The sequence below is a fragment of the Zootoca vivipara genome, chromosome 9 (genome assembly GCF_965207765.1).
Source record: "Zootoca vivipara chromosome 9, rZooViv2.hap1.1, whole genome shotgun sequence".
NCBI classification, from domain to species: Eukaryota; Metazoa; Chordata; class Lepidosauria; order Squamata; family Lacertidae; genus Zootoca; species Zootoca vivipara.
Window position 1 is genome coordinate 66,827,022 of NC_142592.1, and position 23,741 is coordinate 66,850,762.

General features: G+C 49.0%; 1 protein-coding gene across 1 annotated transcript in view; it reads left to right on the plus strand.

The window, feature by feature from the left end:
- Window positions 1-23,741, plus strand: part of LOC118091532 (uncharacterized) — a 183,929-nt gene that overhangs the window by 131,521 nt on the left and 28,667 nt on the right. Inside the window, exons 66-75 of the mRNA XM_088651913.1 lie at window positions 6,446-6,517; window positions 7,664-7,699; window positions 7,811-7,870; window positions 11,526-11,570; window positions 12,104-12,139; window positions 13,938-13,973; window positions 16,880-16,936; window positions 18,714-18,785; window positions 20,078-20,149; window positions 21,818-21,853. Of these exons, the coding sequence (XP_088508039.1) occupies window positions 6,446-6,517; window positions 7,664-7,699; window positions 7,811-7,870; window positions 11,526-11,570; window positions 12,104-12,139; window positions 13,938-13,973; window positions 16,880-16,936; window positions 18,714-18,785; window positions 20,078-20,149; window positions 21,818-21,853 (522 nt within the window). The remainder of the gene's footprint in view (window positions 1-6,445; window positions 6,518-7,663; window positions 7,700-7,810; window positions 7,871-11,525; window positions 11,571-12,103; window positions 12,140-13,937; window positions 13,974-16,879; window positions 16,937-18,713; window positions 18,786-20,077; window positions 20,150-21,817; window positions 21,854-23,741) is intronic.

Sequence of the window (23,741 nt, forward strand, 5' to 3'; positions counted from 1 at the left end):
TCTGCTTCTGGTTCAAGGGCAAGAGCTCAGTAGGTTACAGCGTGGTGCTGATAACGCCACGGTTTCAGGTTCGACCCCCGTATGGGTCAGCTGACTATTCCTGCATTGCAGGGGGTTGGACTAGATGATCCTCAGGGTCCCTTCCAACTCCAGAATTCTGATTTCAGCTGCCCCATGATAAGGCTACTCCTCAGTCTAACACAGTGGTTCCTGAAGTGGGTGGTGGCACCCCATGGGGGCAGTGAGATTACCTGGGGGGGGGGAGGCGCTAAGAGGCAAGGGGGTGCCTGGAGGTGTTGCATGGCAATCAGGCTTCAAAAAGCTGGTGTCGCGGTCATCCATTTTGTTGAAGCAGTTTCAGTTGGGTTTCGAATAAATGTGTGACTAATTGTTACCGCTTCGGATTTCGACATGTTACACTCATTCAGTGGATTGTGCAAGCCACCGTTCTGAGTAATGCTTGTTATAAGTTAGGTTAGGGGACACTAGGGATATGACTTTATGGAACCAAGCGGGTGGCGGCCCGAAAATGTTTGGGAATGGCTGGGCTCTAACACAAATTGTTGATGGTGGCACCCCTCTGTCTCGAGAGGCAATGGAGGAGAGCAGCTTTGGGGGGTGAAGCCAAACTGTTGGAGAATCGCAGCGCCTGCTGTGGCTGTAGAGACCGATACAGGAGAGACATGTTTTATTGCAGCTGGAGCAGCGGAAGGCGTCCAGTTGTGCTGCTGCAGATGCACCATGGCATTTCTCCTCCTCTGGTCACTGCTGTGGATGCACGGCCTGATTGCCTGTCTCCAGGCGCTGCGGTCGTCTGCAAGGGATTCCCACATGGTGGGGTTGATGTTGCCAACCTTCATGTCATGTTTGTGGACATCTTTGTACCACAGAGTGGCAGTGCCAGATTACCAAACAGGCAGAGGCATAGCTGCCAAGTACCCCGTTTTCTCCGGGAAAACCCTGATTTTACTTACCTTTTCCCGGTGGTCCCCCGTATCACTTCGTCTCCCGTTTTTCTCTGTTATTTTCTCCTGCCGGCGGCCATTTCTTTTCTTTCCGATTTGCCCTTCTATGGGCACCAAAAATGGCCGCCGCTGGCTTCAAAAGTCGCATCTACGCATGTCCGGAAGTGCATAGATGCGACTTCCGGTGTCGGCGGCGGCCATTTTTGGCGCCCATAGATGGGCGGAGCGACACCGGAAGTTGCGTCGACGCACTTCCTGACATGCGTACAAGCGACTTTCGAGGCCGGCGGCAGCCATTTTTGGTGCCCATAGAAGGGCAAAGCGACACCGGAAGTTACGTCAACGCAACTTCCGGTGTCAAATGGCTGCCGGTCCCGGATTCTGCAGTCCGGGACTTGGAAGGTAAGGGCAGAGGAGGCACTGGCTTTCCTGGCCCCGCAACAAAGTAATACTGATTTGATCTTGTGGGTTGGTAAAATCAAAAACGTATTAGGAGATCATTTGCAAGGCTCCCCCCCCCCCGAGATTTTGACTGCCTAGGGGCCTCCACAAGGTTTAATTTGGCACTGCAGAGCGGGTCTGTCAACAGGCCGGGTGCTTGAAGCCAGTTCCCCCATAGAAAACACCCTTGGGGATCCTGCCATCTTCCATTCTGTGGACGTGGCCAAGCTGGTGTGGAAGTTGTGACTCTTAACACATACATATCGCAGCAAAAGCTCTAATCACTTTATATGCGTTGGTTTCCAAGGCTCCCAAAGGCTTGTCGTCAGGTTTTCTGCAAAGGCTAGGAGGTTGCAATGCTCAGTTTTGGGTGGGGGAGTGGGTCCTTCTGTCCTCAGTGCCTAGGACTGAGTCACGTCAAAGTCACCGCTCTGGGATTCACCAAAACGCTGCGATTACCTTCCCAGCCCCTGTCATTTCCCCCGCTCCTCCGTCCAGACTTTCCCCTTTAAAATGCAGGAAGCTCAGACGTCTGCAATCCCTCCTGCAAAAGCTTGTGTCACCGTGACCTGGAATGGGTGTCCAAAGTGCTCAGAGGACATCGCTTGTATGAGTAGACGCCTAATGGGCTGTTTCACAGGATAATCGCCCTGTTTTTGAGCTTTGTCGCCAAGGTTGCCTTATTCCTCTGCTGCTGCTGTTCCCTGACACTCAGAGAGCCTCTCCATGCGACTGCGGTTTCTTGGTCAATGCGGTTGCAGGCTCATGAGATATGTTGGTTTCCTGTCAAATAGTGCTTTCCTGCAGTTGATTAGAACTGAGCTACAACCTTTTGAACCCAGGGCCGTCTTAAGCGCCCCTGGCGCCATGGTGCGCCGGATCTCTCCAGCGCCCTCGCGCCCCGTTTCCCAGCGCGGTGGGCGGGTGGGCAGGCACAGCGCGATCTCTCCGGCGCCCTCCCATCCCGTTTCCCAGCACGGTGGGTGGGTGGGCGCAGCGCGCTGTGCGGCGGGCGGGCGGGCAGGTGCAGCGCGAACTCTCCGGCGCCCTCCCGCCCCGTTTCCCAGCGCGGAAACCCTTTGGTTGAAATGGGCTTGGCTTTGGGGAGGGGTTCGTTTCTACCGAAGTGCTGATTTGCGGTTCTTTGCAGCTGCAATTGCACTCTGGGCTGCTGGTGAGGCGCATTTTTAGGACCCGGCTTATTTCTGAAATTTTAAGTTGTTTTAAACCATTTTCTTTCTCTTTTTTTGGTTTTATTAAATAAACTTTATTAAATTTCAAATAAAAGTACAATCATATAAGCACCTTCACATACATACTCAAAAAAGGAAAAAGGAAAAAGAAAAGGAAAAAAAGAAACAAAACAGAACCATCATATAACTCATATAAAAAATATTATCATGCAGAATCATATTTAAATGACATTGATAAAGACATATTGTCCAATAATAATAATAATAATAATAAGGTAACATCAAACTGAAATCTTAATGCTCCTAAACATAAATAAAATACAGATTTAACTAAAAAGAATCAACAGTCAAATGCATACATTCAGATACTCATTCATATCCTTAATCGAAATAATCAAAACAATTTACATGTCTTTCAAATACTTGTTTTTCAGATTCAACTTATCCCCCTACACCTCCTTCTCTCCATTTTAAACCATTTTCAATACTGTACTGCATTTTGGTATCGCAGCTGTCTTTTCATTATTGTAACCTGCCCTGGGACCTGAGGGCGAAGGGCAGGACTAAATTGCAGTAGGAGCAATTTGTTTTGTTTTATTACCCATGAGATTTTAGGGAAGGCTCATAGCTCAGCGGCAGAGCACATGCTGAGCACCCAGACAGCCTGAGGAGCAGTCCACCGCATCTCCAAGCAGGGCTGGGAGAAATCCTGGTCTTAAGGTTCTGGAGAGCAGCTGCCAGTCAGTGCAGACAATACTGAACTCCATGGACCACTGATATCTGCGACTTCCTGTATTTCAAAGGCTCCCAATCTGAGCCTTGGAAAGCACATAGAGCTGAAAGGGAAAGTATGGATGAACAACACTCTTTCAACATCCTCCTTCATCTTGTTATAAGAAAAAAAACTGCTCCTTTTCCCTTATGGGGTTTTCCATTATAATAATAATATTATAATAATTTATTATTTATATCCCGCCCATCTGGCTGGGTTTCCCCAGCCACTCTGGGCAGCTTCCAACAGAAAAATAAAATACAATAATGGATTAAACATTAAAAGCCTCCCTAAACAGGGCTGCCTTCAGATGTCTTCTAAAAGTCTGGTAGTTGTTTTTCTCTTTGACATTTGATGGGAGGGTGTTCCACAGGGCGGTGCCACTACCGAGAAGGCCCTCTGCCTAGTTCCCTGCAACTTGGCTTCTCGCAACACGGGAACCGCCAGAAGGCCCTCGGTGCTGGAGCCTCAGTGTCCGGGCAAAACGATGGGTGTGGAGACGCTCCTTCAGGTATACTGGACCGAGGCCATTTAGGGCAGGGGTGTCAAACTCAAATTCATCGGGGGCCGCATCAGAATTTTTGGTCACCCTCAAAGGGCCGGTTGTATCTGTAGGGAAAATACCCTTTAAAAGAGGTATCAGGGGGGGGGGGTCAGGGGGGAAGAGGGGGGAGGACAAACCCAGCTTTAAAATGGACCACCTTTGACTCTCAATGCCCACGGGGTCTACTGGTGGCAGAAGTGGACTTGTGGGGGGAGGGAGGGAAGAAGGATGGAGTATATATATTATGTTTTGCTCTGTTTTGTCTATATTAAAATCAATAAAAATTATTTTTAAAAAAAGACTTTAAAGGCATGCACAGCAACATTACCTTTTTGTGCAGGGAGTGCGGGCGGGTGGCGGCGAGGCAGCAGGTTAGTGGTGTTGGCGGGGGCCTGATCCGGCCCTAGGCCGAGTGGGGGAGGCGGCGATCTGGTGGGAGGCTAGCGACGGCGGCGGGAGGCCGCTAGCGCTGGAGGCGGGGCTCGATCCGGCCGTGGGCCAAGCGATGGAGGCGGCAGGAGGCCGCTAGCGACGGAGGCAGGGCCCGATCCGGCCATAGCCCGAGTGCCAGAGGCGGCGGGAGGCCGCTAGCGGCAGAGGCGGGGCCCGATCCGGCCGTAGGCCGAGCGATGGAGGTGGCGGGAGGCCGCTAGCGGTGGAGGAGGGGCCCAATCCGGCCGTAGCCAGAGTGCCAGAGGCGGCGGGAGGCCGCTAGCGGCGGAGGCAGGGCTCGATCTGGCCGTAGGCCGGGCGCTGGAGGCGACGGGAGGCCGCTAGCGGTGGAGGAGGGGCCCGATCCGGCCGTAGGCCGAGCACTGGAGGCGGCGAGAGGCCGCTAGCGGCGGAGGCAGGGCTCGATCCGGCCGTAGGCCGGGCGCTGGAGGCGACGGGAGGCCGCTAGCGGTGGAGGAGGGGCCCGATCCGGCCGTAGGCCGAGCGCTGGAGGCGGGGAGAGGCCGCTAGCGCTGGAGGCGGGGCCCGATCCGGCCTTAGGCCGAGCGCTGGAGGCGGCGAGAGGCCGCTAGCGCTGGAGGCGGGGCCCGATCCGGCCATAGGCCGAGCGCTGGAGGCGGCGAGAGGCCGCTAGCGCTGGAGGCGGGGCCCGATCCGGCCATAGGCCGAGCGTTGGAGGCGGCGAGAGGCCGCTAGCGCTGGAGGCGGGGCCCAATCCGGCCATAGGCCGAGCGTTGGAGGCGGCGAGAGGCCGCTAGCGCTGGAGGCGGGGCCCGATCCGGCCATGGGCCGAGCGCTGAAGGAGGCGGTAGGCCACTAGCGGAGGCGGCGGGGCCCGATCCGGCCGTGGGCCGAGCGCTAGTGGCGGCAGCGGGGGTGAAGGCTGGCGGCCACGCGGGCCACATGATGAGGTCTGGCGGGCCGGATTTGGCCCGCGGGCCTTGGGTTTGACACCCGTGATTTAGGGCTTTAAAGGTCAGCACCAACACTTTGAACTGTGCTCGGAAACATACTGGGAGCCCAAATACAGTACTCAAGTGGGTTCCCTATCAGTAGGAGAAAACGACAGAGGCCCACCAGAGAATATTGAGAAGCAAACAGCTAATAAGCCTGATCTTTATTAAACTGTTGCAACAGGGTCCCCACTCGCCACACGCAGGAGGGAGGAGGAACCTTGAACAATGGTGCGCAAGCCCTTATATAGACTTTTGAAATTGCCCACCCTGTAGCCCAAGACCACCCCTCTAAAACAGGCATAGGCAAACTCCGGCCCTCCAGATGTTTGGGACTACAATTCCCATCATCCCTGACCACTGGTCATGTTAGCTAGGGATGGTGGGAATTGTAGTCCCGAACATCTGGAGGGCCAGAGTTTGCCTATGCCTGCTCTAAAACACCTTACATACATCACAGAAGGAGGCGGTCTACAGCAGAGGAGGCGGTCTACAGCAGAAATCCTGTTTGCTAGGATACCTGATAATGGTCACTGATTGCATTATGGTTAATACTTTTAGTTCCTGACTCCAGGTCACAAGCTCACCCAGTTCATACACAAATACGCCCTTAAGACAGGATTTGTAAGCAAAAGACAATGGGGAGGCTCTCCTCATTTCCCTCCCTTACTGCAGAGGAATATTTGAGGTCACTGGGGGGAGTCAAAATGACTTCAGAATTGCTTTTCTTACTATTTCAGACACGTGGCTTATATACTTAGGTATGTCTTTGCCTCGTACATTTATGAACATTTAATTTATATTTTTTCTTAAAACGATCTCTATGCGTTTTTCAAGCCAGAAAAAGGTAAACACCCTCCCTGTTTGTGACTAAGGGGACAGAGGCTTTGTGGGGCCAGGGGAGGACCTCAAGGGTGCCATTGCACCCATGGGTGCCATGTTGGCAGTCCCTGCATTCGAGAGTGTATTACCCCCCCCTCCTCTGATGCATAACATCTCCTGGTTTTAGGACAGGCACCCTGCCCATTCTAGTGTCGGTCCCCACATCTTGGTAGCCGTTTGGGTATTATTATTATTTTCTTCTGCAATAATCTTATTTTCTCTGCAAACGTTTTTCTCCTTAGGGGGAACACGGCAAGAGAGGCAGGAACGGTTCGGCTGGACCAATAGGACCCCCCGGACACCCAGGACAAGAGGTGCTCAAAAAGTCTCACCTTTACCTAGGAAATGAGAGTGGAATCAGGGGTGGCCTTTGGTAATCTTTGTTGCCCTGAGCAAGGCCGAAATTTGGAGCCCCCTAATGGATCTTCTCAATTATGGATCCTCTCGATTTTGTGCCCACCCAAGCTTGTTGTCCTGGGGAGGGGGGGCCCCCGGACTACCTGCACCACACCCTAAATCCTGGTAGAAGAGAAGGTCCATAGCTCAGAGGCAGGGCATGTGCTTTCCCTGGCATCTCTCGGTAGGGCTGGGAATGTCCCCTCTGAACCCTGGAGATCTGCTGCCACTGGATGAAGATCAGCGATGGGGACCCTGTAGGCCTCCAGATGTTGTTGAACCACAACTCCCGTCATCTCTGGCTGCTGGCCATAGTCACCGTGGCTGATGGGAGTTGGAGTCCAGCAACATCCTGAAGGCCACATGTTCCTCATTCTGATACCGATGGTCTTTTGATGCAGCAGAAGGCCTTTGTGTCCAGGTGGTCTGTCAGAGGATCTCTTAGTACTTTGTGGTGCAGCTGGGGAGAATTCAAGCCATGGCTCTGAGCCTGATTGTTGGCACAGCGTTCGTGGGCTCTTGTGGGGATAAAAAAAGGGAGTAACCCTGTATGCTGCTGTTATGTACTGAGCTGAATCATAGAACAATAGCATCCAGAATCAGCAGTCTGATTGGTCCGCAGGAGCCACCCAATCCAACTCCAGGTGGAAGTGAATCCGCAACCTGATTGGCCCGCAGGAGCAGCCAATCAGGCTGCTGGCAGAAGTCAATCCACAAACTGATTGGCCCACAGGTGTAGCCCTGAAGCAGCCAATCACACAAAGCCCATTGTGTAAATAATGTATATAAGCAGATGGTTTGGGGAAAAGGGCTATTCTTCTCTTCTTCTCATTGATGACTACGAGCTGAATAAAGAGCATGAAATTCACTCTCGACTCCGAGTATATTTCAGCTGCCTTGAGCTCCTTGGAGGAAAAGGTGGTAAATAAATGTAGGAAAGAAACAAACAAACTCTCTGTGTATTTGGATCCCTAGTTAAGCCCCATTGCATTACAACAGAGTTCCTTGTTTTGATAAGGAAAAAATGTTTTTTCATCTATTCCTCCCCCCCCTTTGCTTCTCAGGGGATGCCCGGTGTCCCTGGGATCAAGGGAAGCAAGGTGAGTCATGTCTCTGTCCAGGATATCCATACAGCTGGGGGTCGGGGGGGCTATTGGTTTGTTTTTGTTCTTGTTTTTATTGCAACCCCCTGGTTTCTGTTTGTTTTCCAGGGTGAGGCCGGGCTTGGCAGACTGGGTCCAAGGGGACCACGAGGGCTTCCTGGGCCTCAGGTAGGGTACCCTGGTGGTTCCATCTCTAGTGGTTCTTTTCACAGAAGCTTTTGCTTTGATTACAAAGGTGAAGGACCCCTGACAGTTAAGTCCAGTCGCAGACGACTCTGGGGTTGTGGCGCTCATCTCGCTTTACAGGCCGAGGGAGCCGACGTTTGTCCGCAGACAGTTTTTCCGGGTCATGTGGCCAGCATGACTAAGCCGCTTCTGGCGAAACCAGAGCAGTGCACGGAAACGCCATTTACCCTTCTGCTGGAGCGGTACCTGTTTATCTACTTGCACTTTGACGTGCTTTCAAACTGCTAGGTGGGCAGGAGCAGGGACTGAGCAATGGGAGCTCACCCCGTCGCGGGGATTCGAACCACTGACCTTCCGATCAGCAAGCCTTAGGCTCTGTGGTTTAGACCACAGCGCCACCCGCGTCCCTGCTTTGATTATAGTTATCATCATCATCATCATTATTTTCCCCAGAACCAGGACTCAAGGCAGCTCAGAAAAATGAAAACAAACATGGATAAAACACAGATATGGTAGTTAAAAATATGCAAGATAATAGACAAAAGGTAATTAAACTGCAATAGAATGACAGTTTAATTTACAAGAAAGAAAGACAGTTTACAAGAAAGAAGATTCCACCTGAACATTAGGAAGAACTTCCTGACAGTAAGAGCTGTTCGGCAGTAAGAGCTGTTCGGCAGACTGGATGGCCCTTGTGGTCTCTTCCAGCTCTATGATTCTATGACACACACACACCCCACCTGGCAATGCAGGAATCACAGCAAAAGAATCCCCGACAGGCCATCCAAACTCAGTTTAAAAACCTCTAAGGGAGAAGAGTCCCCCACCTACTGAGGGAGTCTGTTCCACTGTCAAACAGCACTTATTATAGAATATATTTAAAGCACACCCAATTTAAACCGCAGGATGGGAATTGAAGTTTCTTACTCATAGAGCTACCATTCCAAGCACCCTTAATCCCAGGATTCTTTGGGAGAACTCATTTGCTTTAAATGGGCGTCAGATGTGATTTAAATGTATGCTGCGGTTCTGCACACAGACGTACACACTGCATGTTTCCAGAAAGTTCTTCATGATGTATAGCATCTAGATCAAGGGAAGTAATAGTACCACTGTATTCTGCTCTGGTCAGACCTCACCTGGAGTACTGTGTCCAGTTCTGGGCACCACAGTTCAAGAAGGATACTGACAAGCTGGAATGTGTCCAGAGGAGGGCAACCAAAATGGTCAAAGGCCTGGAAACGATGCCTTATGAGGAACGACTTAGGGAGCTGGGCATGTTTAGCCTGGAGAAGAGAAGGTTAAGGGGTGATATGATGGCCATGTTCAAATATATAAAAGGATGCCTTATAGAGGAGGGAGAAAGGTTGTTTTCTGCTGCTCCAGAGAAGCAGACACGGAGCAATGGATTCAAACTTCAAGAAAGAAGATTCCACCTAAACATTAGGAAGAACTTCCTGACAGTAAGAGCTGTTCGGCAGTGGAATTTGCTACCAAGGAGTGGGGTGGAGTCTCCTTCTTTGGAGGTCTTTAAGCAGAGGCTTGACAGGCATATGTCAAGAATGCTTTGCTGGTATTTCCTGCTTGGCAGGGGGTTGGACTGGATGGCCCTTGTGGTCTCTTCCAACTCTATGATTCTATGTTTAGTCAGAATCTCCTTTCTCGTAATTTTGAACCCATTGGTTTGCGTCCTCCCCTCCAGAGCAGCAGAAAGCAGGCTTGCTCCATCTTCCACGTGACAACCCTTCAGATGTTTGAAGATGGCTATCGTAGCAGGTCTCAGTGTTCTCTTGTCCAGCCTAAACATAACCCAGCTCCCTCAAACATTCCTCATAATTTAGCCCTGAACTTCATTGAAATATGCATGAAGAACTAAGCTCCCCCCCCGCCCCATGTCTTTGCTCAGAGGCTTGGCTGCTAAGCAGTCGACACAAAGCCAGGTATTTGAAACGTACAAGCAAACATCTGGCCCTCTCTTGACACTTAGCTTGTAAATGGCACAGTAAAGGCTAATGGGTAAAAGACAGGTGCGCCCAAATGAATTCTAGGCAGTTTATGGCTGGATCAATGCACCTAAGGGGCAAAGTTACGGGTGTGTGGAAATTGCAGGACTGGAATAATAATAATAATAATAATAATAATAATAATAATAATAATAATAATAATAATAATAATATTTATACCCCGCCCTTCCCAGTCAAGACCGGGCTCAGGGCGGCTAACAACAAAAATATCAACGCAAGTATTAAAAAAAACAATTCAGTTAAAATGCAGATTAATACAATGTTAAAATTCAATGTTAAAATTAGGTAAAGGGGACCCCTGACCATTAGGTCCAGTAGTGACCGACTCTGGGGTTGCGCACTCATCTCGCATTATTGGCCGAGGGAGCCGGCGTATAGCTACCAGGTCATGTGGCCAGCATGACAAAGCCACTTCTGGAGAACCAGAGCAGCACACAAAAACGCCGTTTACCTTCCCGCTGTAGCGGTCCCTATTTATCTACTTGCATTTTGACGTGCTTTCTAACTGCTAGGTTGGCAGGAGCTGGGACCGAGCAACGGGAGCTCACCCCGTCACAGGGATTCGAACTGCTGACCTTCTGAACAGCAAGCCCTAGGCTCAGTGGTTTAACCCACAGCGCCACCTGGGTCCCCAATTTTAAAATTAAAAATCTACAAATAAGATAAAACCATTATAAGATAAAACCTTAGGGGAGGGTAACCCCAGGGTCAGACTGCATCAGTCCAAAGGCTAAATGGAACAGCTCTGTCTTGCAGGCCCTACGAAAAGATGACAAATCCCACAGGGCCCTAGTCTCCTGAGACAGAGCGTTCCGCCAGGTTGGGGCCAATACTGAGAAGGCCCTGGTCCTGGACGAGGCCAGCCTAACCACCTTGTGACTCGGGATCTCCAGTATGGTATTATTTGTGGACCTTAATGTCCTCTGCAAGGCATACTGGGAAAGGCAGTCCTGTAGGTACGAGGGTCCAAAGCCGCATAAGGCTTTAAAAGTCAAAACCAGCACCTTAAACCTGACCCTGTACTCCACCGGGAGCCAGTGCAGCTGGTAAAGCACTGGATGAATGTGATCCCGCAGCTGGGACCCCATAAGGAGTCTCGCCGTGGCATTCTGCACCCGCTGGAGTTTCTGGGTCAGTTTCAAGGGCAGTCCCACGTAGAGCGAGTTACAATAATCGAGTCTAGAGGTGACCATCGCATGGATCACTGTGGCCAGATCAGGTTGAGAAATGTAGATTTTGGATACCTTGTTGGTCTGCCCTGGTCGGAGGAGGTTTGCATTGTGTGGTTTTAGTTCTAGCCTGGAAGGAAGCTCATTGCAGAGATGAATGAACCAGTAAGGGCAGGCATGGCGTTGCCCTGTAGGAAGGATGGGCAACCTGTGGGCCTTAGTCTAATATCAGGTGGGGGCGGCCCAGGTGGAGAGAGCCAGCGGACAGCCAAAACAGATGAAGCAGTCGAACATGGAGGGTTCAGGTGATGGCAATGGGGGGGGGAGAAGAAACAGGCAGCGATGGGGGATGAAAGAGGGGTGTCAGAGAGAAAGACAAAGAGAGGAGTGAAGGCTGGAAAAGGCACCTCCAGAGGAATAACCGGTGTAACTTCTTTTTAACAGGGTGACGAAGGAATTGTGGGAGTTCGTGGCCCCGTTGGCATGATGGTAAGTGCAAGCTAAGCGTGGCAGGAAATTCAAGACCTGGTTCTTGGTCTGGATCCCAAGACACATTTGAGAACCCCTAAAGTTTCTCTGTTTTTTGAAAATATGGTTAAGTTAAATTTATGTCCCAGAATTTCAGGGAGATTCATTGGAATCTCTGCAGCACTTAAGTCCTGGTTCTGCCTGGTCTCCTTTGCCCACTTTGCAATAGTTGCTTATAGCACAAGTCTTCGTGTTCTGCTAAGCTTTGGCCCTTGTTGGAGCAACATGTGTGCCCGCTATGGAGCTGTCCTATGTGCTGAAGGTCTTGTTGGGCATAGTATCCAGATAATAAGTACCTCAAACTAAAGTCCCATCACTATGATGATGGATACCTTGGTGGAATTCCACTTGGGTATTCCTCACATTCCTTTGCCAAAGTAGCAAAGATGGAGTCCACTTGCAGCCTTGATCTGCTTCTATCTCAGACACTTTTGAGAGAGCTCACTCTTGGGAATTCTTGCTTTTGTAATGATCTCTTCCCTGCATGTTTACAGGGACAGAATGGCCTTTCAGGGCCTAAAGGGGAGAAGGTAAGTAGCCAAATGTTGAATATATATGCTGAGCATCCTCAATATTTCCAGACCTGGTACCCATGTTTAACCCAAGCATGCATGTGGGGGGCTTGCCTCTCAGGGGAAAGAGGGTTTCAGTGGGGTCCCGAGCTGTATATAGGGCTTTAAAGGTCAAAAACTGCAGTTTCAATTGATCCCAGAAACTACTATGCAGCCAAGGTAGTCAGGTCAGAACTGGATTCACATGTTCACAGCTTCCCGTCTTTCACGTTATGCACCAACTGAAGTCCCCAATCTTCTGCAGCAGCCCCAAGTACGATGCATTGCATTAATCCAGCCTAGAGGTTATTATAGTATAGACAACTGGAGCAGAGCTACCCATGTCCAGATAAGGTCAACCTGGGTCACCGGTCAAAGCTTATAGAAGGTGCTAAGTGCCATGTGGCCTCCAATGTCAACATTGAATCCAAGAGTGCCCCCCAAATCATGCAACTTCTCTTTTTTTGGGGGGGATGTGTAGTGTGACCCTTGTTAGGATTCATTCCCCGTCTGCAGTCATAGGGTTATTGTGTATCATATGACTGTATGTGTTTTCATTCCCACAGAGCGGATGTGACGCAGACAGGATGTTTGTCTTACAATCTTCCTAAGTTTTTTTTTAAATTTTAAAATAATCTTTATTGATTTAAAAAAAGTAAAATAAAACAATACATCCAACTAAGATAAAACAAAGTAAATACACAAATAATCCATCATATAAATCCAAATATGGTTTAACCTATCTTCTACAATATTCTTAATTTATACCTTTTCATAATCCCCTATATTCTTATCTTCTTATACATTTCGACTTCCCCTTCTCTTCCTTCCTGGCTTCAAATTTATAGTCGTTTTTGCTGCTTCTATTTAACTTCCTCTTGGGAACTTTACAAGATATTTGTCTTAAACCCAAGTTCCTTTATATATATTCCAAATTTTTCCCAATTTTCTTTAAATTTTTTGTTCGAACCACCCCTTATCGAGTTTGTCAATTTGGCCAAATCTATGTAGCTGATTACTTTCTCCTGCCATTCTCTTATAGTTGGGACTTCCTGGCTTCTCCATAATTTAGCAATTGCTTAATTAATTCCTAAGTGGGACTGTTGTTTTCCTTTGTTCTTTCTCTTTACTGGCTGTGATGCCAGAGAGAGGGAGCCACGATGTAGAGCTCCCAGTTCGTTTGTATGTAAATAAAGCAGTTTAGCCTTATTTACTGACTTGTGTGTTGTTCATCACGTTTGTGAGAGCAATCGCATATTTGGCCTGTGGGACCAGTCTGACAACTGGCCCCCGGGACGGCCGAATTACTGACAGAGAATCCAGAACAAGACGCATCCCACTCATCTAGTGGTGGGGAACCACTCAATGGGAGTGTCTCAGTCTTGTTTGTGTTGAAATTCAGTTTCTTATAAACCTTCCTGCAGTCCTGGCAAGGACCCTGCATAACTTCCAGTTCCCACAAGGCAGGTGGCACCACCTGTGCCATAGAAGGTGGTCCTCACCACTTTGGCTATGTGGCCAGTCCTATCTGCCTTGTCTCTTCCCAGCTCAGATTGTGTCTTCCCTTGCTAAGGTTCTTGGGGGGACAGCAGCACTCACTGAAGCAAAAGAAAGCCATTCATGTTTGTCTGTGGACATTCCCCAGTCACTGGCCACTGTGCTCCCATGGCATGACAGCGGTGGGCTCTCTCTTTAAGAATTGGCCAAGGGATTTGGCAATGTGGTAGTATTAATGAAGTCTTCCTTAGTTTTCATTTACACTCCTCCTCCTCCTTAGGGCGATGTTGGATTTCCTGGGGCCAAAGGAGAAAGGGTAAGTGATGTTTGAAGAGGTCAACACTGCAGGGTGATGGAGTAAGTTGAATTGACCCAAACAGTTCAACTCTTTTTTGGGGGGTCAGGAATCCTCATCTTCCCATCACCTGGCATCTCTCTTGGATTCATACCTGAGCAGTGACCTCACCTGGATGATGATGTGGGCAAGAAAATGAAAAGGGAAGGTGGGGTGAAGTTGGAAGGAAGCTTCTAGTTTCAGCTGTGCAGGAATAACAGCTAAATCAGGTCAAAATAAAAAAAATTCCTTCAGTAGCACCTTAAAGACTTAAAAGTTTTTATTTTGGTATGAGCTTTCGTGTGCATGCACACTTCATCAGATACACTGAGACAGAAGCCACCAGACCCTTATGTATATTCAGAGGGTGGGGGTGATGGGAATGGGTGATGGGCTGATAGGAGTGGTAAACCTGTTGATGACTGTTAACGACTGTTATTGACTGCAATTGGTCTTGCGGGGGGAAAGCAAGGGCTGAGGTGCTAAGGAAAGCTTGATCATGTATAATGAGATAAGAATGCTATGTCTAAATTACTGCAATTGATCTTGCGGGGGGGAGCAAGGGCTGAACCTGCAGCTAAATCAGGCATAGGCAAACTTGGCCCTCCAAATGTTTTGAGACTACAGTTCCCATCATCCCTGACCACTGGTCCTGTTAGCTAGGCATGATGGGAGTTGTAATCCCAAAACATCTGGAGGGCCGAGTTTGCCTGCGCCTGAGCTAAATAATCCCTCACAGGTGGCCATCCAACTTTTGTAAACCTCTAATTATCAGCCTCCGATGAAGGAGAGACCACAACCTCCCGAGGGAGCCTGTTGCACGGTCAAATTGCTCTTACTGTCAGAAAGTTCTTCCTGGTGTTTTGTTGGAATCTCCTTTCTTGTCATTTCAATCCATCGGTTCGTATCCTCCCCTCCGGAGCAGCAGGAAACAAGCTTGCTCCATCTTCCATGTGCCAGCCCTTCAGGTACTTGAAGATCCCCATCATATGGGAAGAAGATGGAGAGAAATGGTTTCATTCATACTGTATCAAAATCCTGCCGGGCTTTGACTCCCACCAGAAGCAGTGCAATGGAAATGAAGTTTGGGGGGGGGGGACACAAGGTGTTGTGACCCCTGCTCTTTGAATCCTAAGTAAAGGTAAAGGGACCCCTGACCATTAGGTCCAGTCGTGACCTACTCTGGGGTTGCGCGCTCGCATTATTGGCCGATGGAGCCGGCGTATAGCTTCCGGGTCATGTGGCCAGCATGACAAAGCCACTTCTGGTGAACCAGAGCAGCACACGGAAACGCCGTTTACCTTCCCGCTGTAGCGGTTCCTATTTATCTACTTGCATTTTGACGTGCTTTCGAACTGCTAGGTTGGCAGGAGCTGGGACCAAGCAACGGGAGCTCACCCCGTCACAGGGATTTGAACCTCTGACCTTCTGATCAGCAAGCCCTAGGCTCATTGGTTTAACCCACAGCGCCACCCTCTTATAATAATAATTTATTATTTCTACCCCTTGGTGCTGGAGGAGACTCTTGAGAGTCCCATGGACTGCAAGAAGATCAAACCTATCCATTCTGAAGGGAATCAGCCCTGAGTGCTCACTGGAAGGACGGATTCTGAAGCTGAGGCTCCAATACTTTGGCCACCTCATGAGAAGAGAAGACTCCCTGGAAAAGACCCTGGTGTTGGGAAAGATTGAGGGCACAAGGAGAAGGGGACGACAGAGGATGAGATGGTTGGACAGTGTTCTTGAAGCTACTAACATGAGTTTGACCAAACTGCGGGAGGCAGTGGAAGACAGGAGTGCCTGGCGTGCTCTGGTCCATGGGGTCATGAAGAGTCGGACATGGCTAAACAGCTAAACAACAACAACCCCTTGAAAACACATCTTGAAAGTTGGTGGCCAATTTGTCTATGAAGAAATTGGTTTTCAAAGCAACTCGCCTGCTATTGCGACAAATGAATTTCTGATTCTCCCTTGCTGGAGGAGATGCCGTTTCCCAGTCATAAAGGAATGTGTAATGCCCTCTCTGGAGGAAGAGTGAATAGAACATTAAGCAGAAGTGGGTGAATTAAACAGCACAGGAGATGTGATTAAGTTGACGATGTGTCACGACAGCATTTGCTAACCTTCTCCTTTTCTATTCCACCGTTCTAACCTTGCCTGCTTCAGCACCAATTAAATGTACAGGGGACGTCATTTGCCAATCTTTTCTGTGGAGCGACGTAAAGCAAGAATGGTGCCTGGATAGGGAGGCAGGAGAAATTTGATTGAGCTTCCATTCTGGTGCTCCATTTTCCTTTCCCGAAACAAAACATGAACTGAAAAGCAATGATCCTGAGAATTCACACTGCTCTGAATTTTGCGATGCAGTTTCCCAAACAATGTATGCAAAAAATGATATATTAGGGGGGAGTGTGTGCAGAAGTGGGAGGGGGGGATAGTGGCAATAACATTTTAAAAATGCATGATATTAGGGGAAATTGCAAAAATGTGCATATTAGCCAAACCTAGAATCATGGAACTATAGAGCTGGGAGGGACTCAAAGGGTCATCTAGCCCAACCCCTGTGCAATGCAAAAATCACAACTAACCTTTGTACAGCAGTGTGTGTGTGTGTGTGTGTGTGTGTGTGTGTGTGTGTGTGTGTTAGAAGACATAAGCATTTAAATGATGGTGAGTTTTCATTAGGACTTTTGAAAAGCGGAATGGAAAAAGGAAAAACCAGAAAAAGGCTGTGGAAACTGACATATTTGTCCACATGCAATAGCAGTACATCTATTTATCAGGTTGTCCAGCTTTTTTCCTTTTTTTAATCCAGCTTCAGTTTCAGCTCTGACTCAAGGTGAACTCATCATGCAAAGGCCTTTCTCTCTTCTGTGCTTGAACCCTAGGGAGACCCCATGACGACATTTGGACCTCAAGGCTACAAAGGCAACAAAGGGGACCCCGTAAGTTGGGGTTTTTCTTTCTTTCCGCCAGGAGTTGGGTTTCTCCGTCACTCACAGAGATTGGTGTGGAGAGCCCCCTGTTATGTTGGTCTTACACTCATACCTGCCAAGTTGCTGTCAGAGAAATAAGGGACCAGGCCGGAAATAGCAGACCGGAAGTAGCGCTGCCACCATTTTGGAACTGGGCGGAGCATGCTCAGAAGTGACTTTTGATGCTGCTTTGCCCAGTTCCAAAATGGCCGCCGCGCCAGAAGTCGCACTGCATCCATTTTGGGACTGGGCAGAGCAGCATCAAAAGTCGCTTCTGAGCATGCTCCGCCCAGTTCCAAAATGGCCACCGCGCCAGAATGAACCAGGGAAAAACAAAAAAATCCATTTTTTCAGCTAGGAACAGCTGGAAAAACAGGGATTTCCCGGGGAAAACGGAAGACTTGGCAGCTATGCTTACACTGCTGATCCCGCAAGCTGCTCTCTGGGCCACCACTGAACTTCTTGTCTAGCCTGAGCTAGAATCTTGCCATGTATAAGAGACTCAGCACAGGTGGAACTGGGGGTACATGCCAGGTTCTGCCCCACATCTTAAGCCTCTGGGCGTAGGCTAGGCAGTCGTGCACCTTCAGCGTGACCCGATAGCCTGGACTCACAACTGCTCATTGTGAGCACCAGATTCAGCAGCAGCAGAGAATAACGCGGACGCTAGCTGTGGAGGTTGAAGCGTACCTCATTTTATTATCAAAAGCTAGTTCACATACTGCAGAATACTACTGGCTTGCATGAGTGTTGTTAAATTTCTCATTCAGCCACCTTATCTCTACTAGATAAAACAGAAACCCACACAGAGTCAGGGACGGGAGAAGAGAAGAGCAGTTTCCGCCCCCTCCTTTCTCAACAGTCAGGAGATTCTCGCAACGGGAGGGGTGAAAATGTCAACAGGAACAATATTGTGAATAAAAGCCTTCAGGACCAAAGGCCAGAGGCCTCTGGATAATGCCATATGTTGGGCATCATGAATGGGAAAGAGCGAGAGAGCGATTACCCCCATGATGATGGCATCCAACTTGGACTGCTTTAAGATCAGTAAAACTCATAGATCATAGAATCATAGTTGGAAGGCGCCACGAGCTGAGATTCCTGCCTCGCAGGGGGTTGGACTAGATGACGCTTGGGGTTATTTCCAACTCTGCAATTCTATGAATTTATGATCATCTAGTCCAGGGGTTCCCAAACTTAGGTCTCCAGCTGTTTTTGGATTACAGCTCCCATAATTCCTAGCTGGCAGGACCCTGACCTACTCCAGCCCCCTGCACTGCAGGAATCTTGTGTCCAATGTGGGGCTTGAACCCATGGCCCTGAGATTAAGAGTAATAGTAACCCTCATAGTAATGAATTTTGACAAATTCCCATTATCTGGTTACAGCCACAAGCAACACATAATGTTCCACAACAACTCCCAACGAAAACCAAATCTGGATCCAAGTGGCTCACAGTTAACTCTCTACCTTCATTTGATATAGATATGGTGCTCGACCATGGTTATTTCCAACTGTGGTTTATTGTCCTGACCCTGGTTAAGATCCCAAGGTATAGTGAAGCCATGGTTTAGCCTATCAGGTTGAGCAGCCCCAGAGGATGTGAACAAGGAGAAGTCAGCAGGAAAGAAGTTATGGAATGCAGATGTAACCATGGTCATCATAATGGAGCTCACATATATCATTAATAAATATAAAGGCTTTTTATTTGAAGGGGGGAAAAGAGTTTTGTCTCTGTTGCTATTTAGGGTGAAAGAGGCCCTCCAGGGTTTGATGGTGACAAGGGCGAGAAAGGAGAAGATGGACCAGCAGGAGAAAAGGTTCCCTTGATTTTGTTGACTTCCTTAACTGTACAGCTCTCTATGTCTTTAAAACTCAGTGGTTGTGGTAGAACAGGCATCCCTAAACTTTGGCCCTCCAGATGTTTTGGACTACAATTCCCATCATCCCTGACCACTGGTCCTCTTAGCTAGGGATCATGGGAGTTGTAGGCCAAAACATCTGGAGGGCCGCAGTTTGGGGATGGCTGTGGTAGAAGATTGCAATTGACTATCCATCTGGCCAATATCCATTTTGCTACATAAAATGTCCTGTGGGCTTCCCTAAATTGTGCCCTGTGTGTCAATAGCTCATGGACTGCACATTTCCAGCTGCCGAGACCACATAACACTGGTCTTAAAAGACCTACATTGGCTCCCAGTACATTTCTGGGCAGAATTCAAAGTGTTGGTGCTGACCTTTAAAGCCCTAAACGGCCTCAGCCCAGGATACCCGAAGGAGCGTATCTGCCCCCATCATTCAGCCTGGACATTGAGGTGGCCTTCTGGTGGTTCCCTCCCTGCGAGAAGCCAAGTTACAGGGAACAAGGCAGAGGGCCTTCTCGGTGGTGGTGCCTGCCCTGTGGAACGCCCTCCCACCAGATGTCAAAGAGAAAAACAACTACCGGACTTTTAGAAGAAATCTGAAGGCAGTCCTGTTTAGGGAAGCTTTTAATGTTTGACAGACTATTGTATTTTAATATTTTGTTGGAAGCCACCCAGAGTAGCTGGGGGAACCCAGCCAGATGGGCGGGGTATAAATAATAAATTATTGTTATGTTATTATGAGGGTAAAGGTAAAGGGACCCCTGACCATTAGGTCCAGTCGTGACCGACTCTGGGGTTGCGCGCTCATCTCGCATTATTGGCCGAGGGAGCCGGCGTACAGCTTCCAGGTCATGTGGCCAGCATGACAAAGCCGCTTCTGGCAAACCAGAGCAGCACATGGAAACACAGTGATATAATTTAAAAAATATTATTATTATTATTAAATTATTATTTCCATGGAGCATTAATAACCAACCTCGTGGCCTTTTGCTGAACAATTTCTGGCTTGGTCAAAAAAACCAATCCAAAACCAGATAAACACTTGATTTCCACGCAGTTTGCTTAACCGCCCAACAAAAAGTCCTCCCTCATCCTCGTTGAACATGCAACTTTGGACACCCAAATCAAAATTATGGAAAATAATTTTATAAATTAATAACTTTGGACGCCAGCTTGGGCGAAAGAGTATTGCAATGTACCGTATCTTTCTCCGCATGCTCCTTCAGTGTTTTTTTTTCTCCTTTCAGGGAGTGAAAGGAGAAGCTGGGGCGAAAGGAATCATGGGCCTGTTTGGCACAAGAGGCCCAGTGGGGCAGAAGGTCAGTCCGAATGGTTCCCATTTTCACACATGTAGCCTGTGATTGGGGTGAATTAACCTCCATGCCAACTAACCAAGAGCCTCACGTCATACGTTTCCTCCAGATATGTATCTTGTATGGCTTGACCAAAGCAACACAGGGAACGAATGTCAAAGCTAGGAACAGGCTAAAGTTCTCTTTCGGTGCAAGAGAGAACCCAGCTTCCAAATAATTATGTGTGTGATGAAGAACCATCTGTTAATTCAGAGGTCGGCAACCTAAGGCCTATGGGCCGGTTCTGGCCCATGAGCTTCCTGGAACCAGCCTACGGCCGTTCTGTAGATCGGCATGGGGATTCCTCCCCGCCCCGCCCCCCGCGTGATGCCATGTTTTTTCTCGCTGCGGGGACCAACTTCCGGGTTGGAAGAGGTCCTCACCAGGAGGAGCGCCCGTAGGCGTGCGTACACGCTATTTTCAGCGCACTTCTGCAGCGGAGGAGCACCTATGCGCATGCACACACACTACTTCCGGCGCATGCTCTGGCCCATTGAGAGGTCTGCCGGGGAGTGGACCGGACCGGCCTCAAAAAAACATTGCCGACCCCTGTTAATCCCTCCCATCCTTTTTTAAATTTTTTTTAAGGATTCAACGTGGTACTAAATTGCCTACAGAACATAGGAACACAAATTACGATAAATCGGATTAATATAAATTAAAACTGCTCCCCAAATGGCTGTACCACCCCTGCTCTTATTTTCTGATCACCTCTATCCATCACCTTTTAACAGTTAATGCACCAACAATCTGATAAAAAGTCCATCTAACTGGGAAGACCTCTAACCTAATAAATAGCTGACTCCTTTCCTGCCCTGTTTGCTTTCAGTCATTGGGGGGGGGGGACGACCCGACCCTGGGGAGGGTGGGCCAGCTGCAAAGCTCATTTCCCCATTGGCTGGGGCAAGCGCCAATAATCCTGGGATTCATGCTTGATTGGCCGACAAAAAGCACCGAAGCAAATTCCTGTTCCAATGTGTCCTTTAAAATGAGGATTATGCTATGAAGGGCCTGAAATAGTCGCCCAGTCTAGAGATAAGCGGTCCGGGTTGCTCCTGTAAGAAGGGATGGGAGAGGAATTCAGATCAATCTGCAAACCTACTTGATTGACCCTTCCTGAAACACTGACTACATGAACTGAAACACAGCTGTCTTTTGAAATTCATGCTTCTACATTTTTGGCAGCGCAATATTCCAGCCAAATGTTGTGTGCAGGAATGCATATCCGGGGGAAGTGTGTAAAAAATATCAGTGAAAGTAATGTATAGTATTCGGGGGGAATTGCTTGCAAAAATGGGTGTGTATGGGGAAAGGGCATACAAAAATGTGCATTTTAGAAGAAATTTGCATTGACATTCTGATGAATATTAATGAGGACTTTTTAAAAAATGCAAATTGATTTTGAAATGGGGGGGGGGGCGAATTTAAGATTAGAAAACAGAAAAAAATTAGAGAAACCGAAAAATAAGTCCATTGCTCCTTGCCTGGGAGTTAGAAAACTCTACCTGCAGTCTAATTAGCAAAAGAGTTTAGGAATGGTTTAGGAGCTTTCATCGAAATCCCTCAGGTGAGCAACTGTCTAATATGCTCAGTGCCATTTCCAATTGTTGATTTTTGTCTTTGCTTCCCTGGCAGGGTGAGCTGGGCGAACCTGGATTGCCAGGATTTGCTGTAAGTCAGAATGCCCCTCTGTGGGTTTTTTCCACTTTGACTGGATTGAATGAATGGTCTGCCTAAACCCAGTGTCCTGTCTCCAGCAGTGGGACCAAGAGGTTGTAGACAGAACAAAACGCACCACGCAGCACTCGTCGAACATGCTCTAGTTATTATTATTATTAATATGTAAATCATTTTACGTGTTCATATCCGGCCTTTCTCCCATGTTGGGATTCAAAGTGGCTGAGAAGGTTTAAAAACGCTATTGTAAAATGCAAAGTGATGAATACAAACTAGTTAAAAGCAAACTAGTTAAAGCTGGCATGAAAATGCAGTTTGCTTTGACTGCAGCCCAATGGCCAGCATTTTCTGCACCTAAATTTTCAAAGGGTTGCTCTGGTCACTTCCTTGTTTATTATTATTTTGAAACAAAATTAAAAAATTCCTTCCCGTAGCACCTTAGAGACCAACTAAATTTGTCATTGGTCTGAGCTTTTGTGTGCATGCACACTTCTTCAGATACATTGAAACAGAAGTCACCAGACCCTTATATATAGTGAGAGGGTGGCAGGGCCGGTGCATCCATTTAGGCGGACTAGGCCATTGCCTAGGGCACGAAAATGGAGGGGGTGCTGCCGAGCCTGCCCCGCAAAACCCCTGCGCCACCGCCGCCCTCCCAAGGCAAGCACTCGCGCTCCTCCCGCCTATGGAGGGGACGCTGAGAGCTCCCCAGCAGCGGCGGCCGCAGTGAGCGAGCGGCGGCGGTAGTGGCGGCAAGCGCCCGCAACCGAAGCCTTCAGCTATGGGCACTGCCGCCACCGCTGCCCGCCTGCTGACTCGCTTGCCGAGGAGCCCCCAGCGTCCCCTCCACAGGCAGGAGAAGCGCGAGCCAAAATGAGAGCTCAGCGCCCTCCCGCCCACGGAGGGGATGCTGTGAGCTCCCCAGCGGCTGCAGCAAGCAAGCGGCGGCAGCGCCCGCAGCTGAAGCCTTCAGCTATGGGCGCTGCTGTCGCTGCAGCCGCCGCTGCTGAGGAGCTCAAAGCGTCCCCTCCACAGCCGGGAGGGCGCCGAGCTCCCCCCTTGGCCCGCGCTTCTCCCGCCAATGGAGTGGACGCAGGGGCATCAGCGGTGTGCGTCATGACGCATGCGCCCGGGGGGCGCCAGAAGGTGTTTTTGTCTAGGACACAAAAAGCCCTAGCACCGCTCCTGGAGGGTGGGGAGGGGTATTACTCAGAAGGGTCGTGGGAATGGGTGATTGGCTCATAGGTGTGGTAGTGGTAAACCTGTGGACGACTGTTAAGGACTGCAATTGGTCTTACAGGAAAAAGCAAGGGGTGAGATGGCTAAAAATAGCTTTTTCAGGGTCTGGTGACTTCTGTTTCAGTGTATCTGAAGAAGTGTGCATGCACACAAAAGCTCATACCAATGACAAACTTGTTGTCGTTCTTTAGTCGTTTAGTTGTGTCCGACTCTTTGTGACCCCATGGACCAGAGCACGCCAGGCACTCCTGTCTTCCACTGCCTCCTGCAGTTTGGTGAGACTCATGTTGGTGGCTTCAAGAACACTGTCCAACCATCTCATCCTCTGTCGTCCCCTTCTCCTTGTGCCCTCAATCTTTCCCTGCATCATGGTCTTTTCCAGGAAGTTTTCTCTTCTCATGAGGTGCCAAAGTATTGGAGTCTCGGCTTCAGGATCTGTCCTTCCAGTGAGCACTCAGGGCTGATTTCCTTCAGAATGGATAGGTTTGATCTTCTTGCAGTCCATGGGACTCTCAAGAGTCTCCTCCAGCACCATAATTCAAAAGCCTTAGCTGGTCTCTAAGGTGCTACTGGAATGAATTTTTTAAATTTTGTTTCGACTACGGCAGACCAAGACGGCTACCTATCCAGGCCCGGCTCTAGG